The following is a 10551-nucleotide window of genomic DNA, read 5'->3' as shown; positions in this document are numbered from 1 at the left end:
CGACAGAGTGAATTTCTAGTTGTTGTTATTATTGTTATTATTATTATTATTATTAGTCCCAAAGGGCAACCAGACTATTGTTATTGTGACACTTTCTTCCGGAGTAATCGAATAATCAAATCGAGTAATCGAATAATCGAACTTCCGTTGTGATTGGCCGAGCTTTGCATAACGTTTGTTGCAGCTAATTGGCTGTTGTTGGTTATGTAACCAATTTGTGTTTTACAAACATACTATTATTATTATTATTATTATTATTATTATTATTATTATTATTATTATTATTATTATTATTATTATTATTATTATTATTATTATTATTACCCGTATTATTAGTATTAGTATATTTTGTTAAGTCTTTTCCATTTTGCCATTGCATTCATGTAATTCAATAGTGGCAGTGAATCTGAATGAATGCCCCCATGACGTCATGTGACACTGGCAGCCACAGTGGGCGCCCCTCACTTCACACAAGTGTGTTATTTTTATTTTTATTTTTTTAGGTTGGTGTCAAAAGTGAATTATTGGCAAGACAAAGGACTAGACGATAGATTCCTTGTCGTCGCGGTTCCCTTGGTCTTCAGAGGTCTGAGCCTCGGTATCAACCTGGCTCTGGCCCTGGGCATCATGGTTAGCATTTTCTGTTCCCACCAGCTGGAGCGTCGCCTCGTGCCGCTTGCACTCGCGCTCCAGTAGTCTGTAGTTGCAGAAGTTTCCAATGAACAGCCAGATGCTGGCCAAAATCACAATGGCTCCACAGCAGGAATACATGTACTGGTAACGTCCTGTGACATCGACCAGTTTTCCTGCAAGTGGTGGACCGAGGAGAACCGGGCAGCACTCCACGAGGGTGGTGAGACCCACGGCACTGGAGAACCTCTCAGGTCCCACCTGGTCCATCAGCGACTCGAACATCACAGAGCTCACCATGCCATAGGTGAAGCCAAAGATGCCTGTATATATCGCCAGACCTGTATAGGTCTCCGCAAGCGGGCAGAGACTGTGACATATCCCGTTGAGCAGGATGGCAAAGCTGAAGAAGTACTGGATCCTGGGTCTAATCCACCTCGAGTTAGCTAACAACCCCATGGAGGGCCTGGCAACCATGTCGGCGAAAGCCATGATGGAGAGCAGGAAGGCCGCCTTGTACTGCTCCACACCCATAGACTTGGCGTAGTTTGTCAGGAAGACGATGGGCGCGAAGAAGCCGAAGAACATGAAAACGTTGCCCGACAAGTAGATGAGGAAGCCACGATGCTTAAAAAGCGACAGGTCCAGGTACTTGTTGACTGTCTGATAAGCACCGAGCTTCTCTAGCTTTGTGGCGGTCTCTGAAGAGGCCAAACCTTCATTCTGCTTCGTGCCAGTCCCGGATGCCAACTCTTCTGGCTTGGCGGTGGTCAAGGATTCCACCTCCTCGCCCTCTGGTTTTGTGGCTTTTATAGATTCCAACTCGACATTCTCCTCAAGCTTGCTGGGCGGGGATACCAGGGGCCTCATGAGGGCGCCGGCCATGCAACTGAGCAGCAGCAGGCCGCCCAGGATGAGGAAGCTACCTCTCCAGCCGAAGGTGTTGAAAAGGTACTGGTTCATAGGAGCCAGTATGCTGAGGAACACGGGACTGCCGGCCATTGCCAGTCCGTTCGCCATGGGTCGTTTCTTGGACCAGTACTTGCCGATCATCGTCAAGGCCGGCTGGAGGTTGAACGCTAAGCCCAGTCCTACAATGAAACCGACACAGATGTAAAGTTCCAAGACGCTGTTGCAGAAAGAGGCAGAGATCATCCCAATGGAACATAGGATCCCCCCCATGATGATTACGGGCCTACATCCATACTTCTTGACCAGTATGCTGCTTATGGGACCTGCGGCATACATGATGGCCAGCATGATCGAGGAGATCCATGCGATTTCACTGTCGGAGGCACCAAAGATCATCTGGATGTCCTTAAAGAAAACAGTGACGGCCTTGGGGAAAGCATAGGAAAAGCCAAGGGAGATGAAGGCTCCAACCACTACAGCCCACCCCCACCCCCCGTCTGGGGGTTGCACCACAGGAATCGAAGCTGCAGACATTATGTCTTGTTCGCTGTTCGCTTGTCACCCTGTACAATGTCTGTTGTCTGGTTATAAAGCGTCCACGGGTTACATGTCACAGTGACAGTCTTGCTCAAATATGGACATGCCCAAATATAGAATTCCAGGACAATAGTCTTTGCAATATTATTCATGATGATGATGATGCAATTAATTACAGTAAATTTCATCTGGTCAGTCTAAAATTACTCTATATTTGGGCATGTCCATATTTGATTTAACATACTAGATTTAACTAGAAAATTCACAATTTTGAAAGTGTGGTTACACCCTGATGATGTATTGACCCACATGAGGTTAACAGGGGGCGGAATCATAAATTATAGACCTTTTGGGGTTAATCTATAAATAAAGGTGGGAAATAAATTGCAGTCTGGTAGCCCTAAGGGCAACCACACTAATAAAAATTGCTTGATGGATGGACAGTGGATGACGTCACAAACAACATGCAGACTGTGGCCTCATACACACATATCAAACGTATGTTCTGTGTTCTGTCTGTGTTTGATGGCAGCCTCAATTATTTTCCAATGGGAGTCACATGGTTTGACCAAACATTTTTGTTTGATGGGCAGAACACAGCCATCAAACACAAATGTTTGGTCAAACCATGACTCATAATAATTATGACTCATCTGGGCAAGGGTTCAGGCCGATACGACTGCATTGTGAGTGACTTCCATTATAAAGTGAAATGTGTTGTATTATTGTACAATTACAATGTTGGGATTTAGCAGATGCTCGTATCCAGAACGATATACAAGTGCAAGATCACTGAGCATTCAGAGGATCCTGGATGGCTTGATTCTAGGCTTAAAATAATTAATATGAATATGTTTGGAAATCTCTATTATATGGTAAAAATGAACGGGATCTGGAACGATGGAACCAGATGGAAAATACACTAGTATAGAGCCCTGAGGGTTTACGCTCAACCATAATGGAGTTTAAGTGGTGAATCTATCTTTCAACAGTATTTATTTAAGAAAGCACAAAGCTCACAACACGCATGGGGTGGTGAATAAGCTCTCTTTAATTCAATAGAATGAAAATGATACAACCAGTGATTTGAATCAGAAGTCAAGGCCAACATTTTATAGGGTGCTGTCTCTGGGAGGAAACAGGTTGTGCTTGTCTTACACAGTTCAGGGGAAGAAGGGACGGGTCCAATGTTGTCCCGGGAAGGAGGATTGGGGATGGGGGAGGTTATCTCCTTGAAGCAGTCCACACACATTCCACACATGGACAGATGTCCTGGATGTTATAAAGCAGGGAGGGGTCTTCAACATTTTTCAGGCCAAGGATGGACCCCTTCTTAACTGAAAGAGAGATGAAGCAGGGACCACCCGCTCCCCCTACTACATATTGTACAAAATTGTGTAGCAGATTAAACTTTTTCCTAGATTTCATAGATAGCTTTCATAGACTTGTTTCACAGCACTATCACCAGTGCTGTGTAAATTATACATTTTGTTAATGTGTATTTTCAGACATTTAACCAATTAAACCCTTTGGCTCTGTACTTGTCTGCATGCATGTATGTATGTATGTATGTATGTATGTGTATAGTATGTATGTCGGGGTAAGAATGGTGGTCCCTTATTGGCTGTTGATGGTGACATAACTACTGTAAGGTACGGTAACCAGGTAAAGTTGGTATAAGGTCAATAACGGGTCTAAAGGATTTAGAACAGCAGTTGTTATACATTAGTTATAGTAGCAGTACTTATGCGCTCTGCTTGCGCACAAGTAGGCCATGGCACAAGCCATGGCCTACTTGTGTGCAAGGCGCAAGTTACCTCGACAGAGTGAATTTCTAGTTGTTGTTATTATTGTTATTATTATTATTATTATTAGTCCCAAAGGGCAACCAGACTATTGTTATTGTGACACTTTTTTTTTCTTCCGGAGTAATCGAATAATCAAATCGAGTAATCGAATAATCGAACTTCCGTTGTGATTGGCCGAGCTTTGCATAACGTTTGTTGCAGCTAATTGGCTGTTGTTGGTTATGTAACCAATTTGTGTTTTACAAACATACTATTATTATTATTATTATTATTATTATTGTTGTTGTTATTATTATTATTATTATTATTATTATTATTATTATTATTATTATTATTATTACCCGTATTATTAGTATTAGTATATTTTGTAAAGTCTTTTCCATTTTGCCATTGCATTCATGTAATTCAATAGTGGCAGTGAATCTGAATGAATGCCCCCATGACGTCATGTGACACTGGCAGCCACAGTGGGCGCCCCTCACTTCACACAAGTGTGTTATTTTTATTTTTATTTTTTTAGGGTGGTGTCAAAAGTGAATTATTGGCAAGACAAAGGACTAGACGATAGATTCCTTGTCGTCGCGGTTCCCTTGGTCTTCAGAGGTCTGAGCCTCGGTATCAACCTGGCTCTGGCCCTGGGCATCATGGTTAGCATTTTCTGTTCCCACCAGCTGGAGCGTCGCCTCGTGCCGCTTGCACTCGCGCTCCAGTAGTCTGTAGTTGCAGAAGTTTCCAATGAACAGCCAGATGCTGGCCAAAATCACAATGGCTCCACAGCAGGAATACATGTACTGGTAACGTCCTGTGACATCGACCAGTTTTCCTGCAAGTGGTGGACCGAGGAGAACCGGGCAGCACTCCACGAGGGTGGTGAGACCCACGGCACTGGAGAACCTCTCAGGTCCCACCTGGTCCATCAGCGACTCGAACATCACAGAGCTCACCATGCCATAGGTGAAGCCAAAGATGCCTGTATATATCGCCAGACCTGTATAGGTCTCCGCAAGCGGGCAGAGACTGTGACATATCCCGTTGAGCAGGATGGCAAAGCTGAAGAAGTACTGGATCCTGGGTCTAATCCACCTCGAGTTAGCTAACAACCCCATGGAGGGCCTGGCAACCATGTCGGCGAAAGCCATGATGGAGAGCAGGAAGGCCGCCTTGTACTGCTCCACACCCATAGACTTGGCGTAGTTTGTCAGGAAGACGATGGGCGCGAAGAAGCCGAAGAACATGAAAACGTTGCCCGACAAGTAGATGAGGAAGCCACGATGCTTAAAAAGCGACAGGTCCAGGTACTTGTTGACTGTCTGATAAGCACCGAGCTTCTCTAGCTTTGTGGCGGTCTCTGAAGAGGCCAAACCTTCATTCTGCTTCGTGCCAGTCCCGGATGCCAACTCTTCATCCATGATCTCTTCTGGCTTGGCGGTGGTCAAGGATTCCACCTCCTCGCCCTCTGGTTTTGTGGCTTTTATAGATTCCAACTCGACATTCTCCTCAAGCTTGCTGGGCGGGGATACCAGGGGCCTCATGAGGGCGCCGGCCATGCAACTGAGCAGCAGCAGGCCGCCCAGGATGAGGAAGCTACCTCTCCAGCCGAAGGTGTTGAAAAGGTACTGGTTCATAGGAGCCAGTATGCTGAGGAACACGGGACTGCCGGCCATTGCCAGTCCGTTCGCCATGGGTCGTTTCTTGGACCAGTACTTGCCGATCATCGTCAAGGCCGGCTGGAGGTTGAACGCTAAGCCCAGTCCTACAATGAAACCGACACAGATGTAAAGTTCCAAGACGCTGTTGCAGAAAGAGGCAGAGATCATCCCAATGGAACATAGGATCCCCCCCATGATGATTACGGGCCTACATCCATACTTCTTGACCAGTATGCTGCTTATGGGACCTGCGGCATACATGATGGCCAGCATGATCGAGGAGATCCATGCGATTTCACTGTCGGAGGCACCAAAGATCATCTGGATGTCCTTAAAGAAAACAGTGACGGCCTTGGGGAAAGCATAGGAAAAGCCAAGGGAGATGAAGGCTCCAACCACTACAGCCCACCCCCACCCCCCGTCTGGGGGTTGCACCACAGGAATCGAAGCTGCAGACATTATGTCTTGTTCGCTGTTCGCTTGTCACCCTGTACAATGTCTGTTGTCTGGTTATAAAGCGTCCACGGGTTACATGTCACAGTGACAGTCTTGCTCAAATATGGACATGCCCAAATATAGAATTCCAGGACAATAGTCTTTGCAATATTATTCATGATGATGATGATGCAATTAATTACAGTAAATTTCATCTGGTCAGTCTAAAATTACTCTATATTTGGGCATGTCCATATTTGATTTAACATACTAGATTTAACTAGAAAATTCACAATTTTGAAAGTGTGGTTACACCCTGATGATGTATTGACCCACATGAGGTTAACAGGGGGCGGAATCATAAATTATAGACCTTTTGGGGTTAATCTATAAATAAAGGTGGGAAATAAATTGCAGTCTGGTAGCCCAAAGGGCAACCACACTAATAAAAATTGCTTGATGGATGGACAGTGGATGACGTCACAAACAACATGCAGACTGTGGCCTCATACACACATATCAAACGTATGTTCTGTGTTCTGTCTGTGTTTGATGGCAGCCTCAATTATTTTCCAATGGGAGTCACATGGTTTGACCAAACATTTTTGTTTGATGGGCAGAACACAGCCATCAAACACAAATGTTTGGTCAAACCATGACTCATAATAATTATGACTCATCTGGGCAAGGGTTCAGGCCGATACGACTGCATTGTGAGTGACTTCCATTATAAAGTGAAATGTGTTGTATTATTGTACAATTACAATGTTGGGATTTAGCAGATGCTCGTATCCAGAACGATATACAAGTGCAAGATCACTGAGCATTCAGAGGATCCTGGATGGCTTGATTCTAGGCTTAAAATAATTAATATGAATATGTTTGGAAATCTCTATTATATGGGGAAAATGAACGGGATCTGGAACGATGGAACCAGATGGAAAATACACTAGTATAGAGCCCTGAGGGTTTACGCTCAACCATAATGGAGTTTAAGTGGTGAATCTATCTTTCAACAGTATTTATTTAAGAAAGCACAAAGCTCACAACACGCATGGGGTGGTGAATAAGCTCTCTTTAATTCAATAGAATGAAAATGATACAACCAGTGATTTGAATCAGAAGTCAAGGCCAACATTTTATAGGGTGCTGTCTCTGGGAGGAAACAGGTTGTGCTTGTCTTACACAGTTCAGGGGAAGAAGGGACGGGTCCAATGTTGTCCCGGGAAGGAGGATTGGGGATGGGGGAGGTTATCTCCTTGAAGCAGTCCACACACATTCCACACATGGACAGATGTCCTGGATGTTATAAAGCAGGGAGGGGTCTTCAACATTTTTCAGGCCAAGGATGGACCCCTTCTTAACTGAAAGAGAGATGAAGCAGGGACCACCCGCTCCCCCTACTACATATTGTACAAAATTGTGTAGCAGATTAAACTTTTTCCTAGATTTCATAGATAGCTTTCATAGACTTGTTTCACAGCACTATCACCAGTGCTGTGTAAATTATACATTTTGTTAATGTGTATTTTCAGACATTTAACCAATTAAACCCTTTGGCTCTGTACTTGTCTGCTCTATTTTCCCTCCACACGTCTATGCCAAAAATAACCAATCTACAACGCGAGTCTTCCCCGAGTACAGGGATTTTAGGGTTCAATGTAAAATAAAAATAAAAAGTTCCTATCACACAAAGTGTTGGTGTATAGTAACTCTGAGGATGGAGTCCCAGACCACGTGCTGAAGACACATGTTGTAAAGCTCAAAGACAAGATTAATGCCTTGTTCGTTTTCAAAACAAAAGCCTCTTTATATGTTCTGAGACTGCTCATCACTGTCTGGGACCTGCACCTGTGTGTATGAGGCAACAATTACATCTTAATTCAACTATATGTAATTTCCAGTGTTGGGTAATGTCACTTTTTAAGTAACTTGCTATACGTTACAGGTTACTCTGTTACTCGAAAAAGTAAGCCTATTACAGTAATGCACCCCCAACACAGGTTGATGATGACAGCGCTGTCAATGTCATCATCATCATCATCATCATCATCATCATCATCATCATCATCATCATCATCATCATCATCGCAGTCATCACCACACGTGAAAAATGTCCTGATAAAAACTATCTGACCGATCATTGAAAATAGTAGGCTAAAGACTTCAAACTAAGCCAAGCAACATTATGTGGCTGGGTATACACTGGTTTTAATAGTACGCTACACAGACAAAATAAAATAAAAGACTCAAATAAATTATTAGAAGACACATTATACTCATATATATCTGTGCATGACGGGAGAATTAAAAACTCAGTCTAGGTAATATCTCTGAGTGTTCACCTCTTCCTGTGTGTGAGTGATGTCACAGAAAGAGGAAGGTCTGCATGCGGCAACTCTTCTCCTTAGATATAGAGCTAATGAAAGCAGAGAGGATCATCATGTTAAGCGATGTTCACAGGTGGCAGCTCAAATCTGATTCGTGATTGATTCAGATGCTTTTAGAGCGAATGTGGAAGTAATGATAACGCTGCAGTTCTCTGTAATGGCCCAGCAGGTGGTGCTAATTCCCCCCCTTCATCAATGAAGATTTGACCTTGAACTTTACACATTTTTCTAATTCCCCTTAGTAAACCTTTTCATAAAGACTTTATGTTTTCAATCGCTAGTTTCCACATCTTCTTTTACACAGAATGAGATGCGTTTTGGTAAACTATAATTACATTTTAAAACGGACGACAACGACAACTACGTTCTGATTGGGTTCTACTGAGTGAAGTCCCACCTCTCTCGTGGAATCAGATTTGAAATTTCAGATATAAATATAATATAAATATTCAGATCTGATTTCTAAAGATGTTTCTCAGTCTGAAAGATCGGATCTCAGAAACAAATCAGATTTTGCCTGCAGTGTGAACAGAGCCTCGGAGACTGGAGGAGAGAACGACTCCATATATCTACCTCCTTCATATTCACTGGAGAATGGGATCGCATTCCTCATACCTCCAGCCCAGTCCTTCTGTTCTTTTCTGCCCTTCTTCAGAGGAATACAGGTCCAGTGGGCACCTAAACCGTCAGGGCACCTCGCAAATATGGCGACCTCGGAACAGTGTGCCTCTGGTATTTCTCGGAACAAAACGAAAACCGACTGGGCAGTAGGCACCGGCGAGAATACTTTGTGCGTGAAGTCTTAAACATTAAAGTTATTATGCATCCTTCATTTAGACTACAGCGAGTGACATGACACCAAATAAGGCGATCATACATGATAGCATAGGCTAAATGAACTCCCATCGTTGAAGCAAATGACACAAATCATACATGTTGGTGAAACACATTCTATAAAAACACAAGTTTGGAATGATAACTCGGCCCCTCCGGCGCTCACTGTTCTCACCAATGTTCCGGATTACTCTGCCCAGAAAAAAAGGTGCCCAGAAATACCAGGTGCACACTGTTCCGGTTACCTAACTTCAGAGAATTCCACGGCATTTGATCAATGGAATTTGAATGAAAAAGATAAATATTGCAACCCTCCCGGCCTCTTTTCATCTCTTTTCCTCTCTCTCTCTCTCTCTCTCTCTCTCTCTCTCTCTCTCTCTCTCTCTATCTCTCTCTCCCTCTCTCTCTCTCTCCATCTAGAAGTCCATGGACATGGAGCGCTGCTGTGGGTCCACCACAGTGGTGCTGTTGCGAGCGCTGTTTCCGCGCACGCCCAGGGTTCCGCAGCCTCCCGCCATCATCCCTCCGCCGCCGATGCCCATGGTGCCGCCAGCGATGCCACTCACCCCTCCCATGCCACTCACCCCTCCCATGCCACTCACCCCTCCCATGCCACTCACCCCTCCCATGCTACTCACCCCTCCCATGCCGCTCACCACCCCTCCCATGCCCACCTGCACTCCTCCCGCGATCCCTCCACTTCCCCCCCCACCTCCCACCATTCCTACTCCGCCCGTGGCTCCTCCGCCGCCGCCTCCTCCACGCACGTAAATCTCGCAGGGGATCTCCTCCATGACGCGGTCCTCGATGACTTGCTGGTCACAGTCGTGAGGCTGCGAGGAGTGCTGCTTGTATCCGTAGCAGCTCTTCTTGTAGCTGGAGGTGGAGTTGAAGGTCTTCATGGCGGGCGGCGGCTTGGAGAAGTCGTTGTGGTAGGAGAGCTCCATGGAGCTGAGCGTGGTGCGGCTGTGCTTCATGCTGCCGCCGCCGCCCGTGCCCGTGAGGGTGCCGGTGCCGGTGGTCACGGAGGCGTGCGAACCGCAGTGGTGCTCGTGCACACAGCGTGACACGGTGGAAGAGCGCCGCAGCTTGTGGAAGCTGTCCAGCTCGTCGGACAGGTCGGCCAGGTCCGAGGAGAGCTCCTTGTCGCGCAGCGAGAAGAGCTCGTAGTGAGGCGGGTCGAACACCTCCGTGAAGCCCGCCTTGTTGAAGACACCGGGCCGCCGAGCCACCACCTGTACAACACACATACAAGACCATTTAGAGTAGACCACCACCTGTACAACACACATACAAGACCATTTAGACCACCACCTGTACAACACACATACAAGACCATTTAGAGTAGACCACCAC

At 45.4% G+C, this 10551-nt stretch overlaps 3 protein-coding genes across 3 annotated transcripts in view; all 3 read right to left on the bottom strand.

Annotated features, from left to right (window-relative positions):
• Positions 1 to 540: 540 nt before the first annotated feature.
• LOC306920576 (monocarboxylate transporter 2-like) lies at positions 541 to 2076 on the bottom strand (the record flags this gene model as incomplete). The annotated part of the gene is made up of 1 exon (XM_079497388.1): positions 541 to 2076. One exon carries the CDS (start codon positions 2074 to 2076, stop codon positions 541 to 543), a length of 1536 nt encoding a protein of 511 aa, XP_079353514.1.
• A 2368-nt stretch (positions 2077 to 4444) lies between these two features.
• Positions 4445 to 5995, bottom strand: LOC306919781 (monocarboxylate transporter 2-like; the record flags this gene model as incomplete). Its single annotated transcript, XM_079496331.1, has 1 exon — positions 4445 to 5995. The coding sequence occupies one exon, from the start codon at positions 5993 to 5995 to the stop codon at positions 4445 to 4447; it is 1551 nt and encodes a 516-aa protein (XP_079352457.1).
• A 3616-nt stretch (positions 5996 to 9611) lies between these two features.
• neto2a (neuropilin (NRP) and tolloid (TLL)-like 2a) overlaps positions 9612 to 10551 on the bottom strand; it is a gene marked incomplete at both ends in the record, with an annotated part of 31525 nt that continues 30585 nt past the window's right edge. The window contains 1 exon segment of the mRNA XM_079496330.1: positions 9612 to 10430. Coding sequence (XP_079352456.1) covers positions 9612 to 10430 — 819 coding nt within the window.

This window comes from Electrona antarctica (genome assembly GCF_951216825.1).
Source record: "Electrona antarctica genome assembly, chromosome: 3".
Taxonomy (NCBI): domain Eukaryota; kingdom Metazoa; phylum Chordata; class Actinopteri; order Myctophiformes; family Myctophidae; genus Electrona; species Electrona antarctica.
Note: the sequence above shows the minus strand (reverse complement) of the source record. Positions and strands in the feature narration are given on the sequence as shown.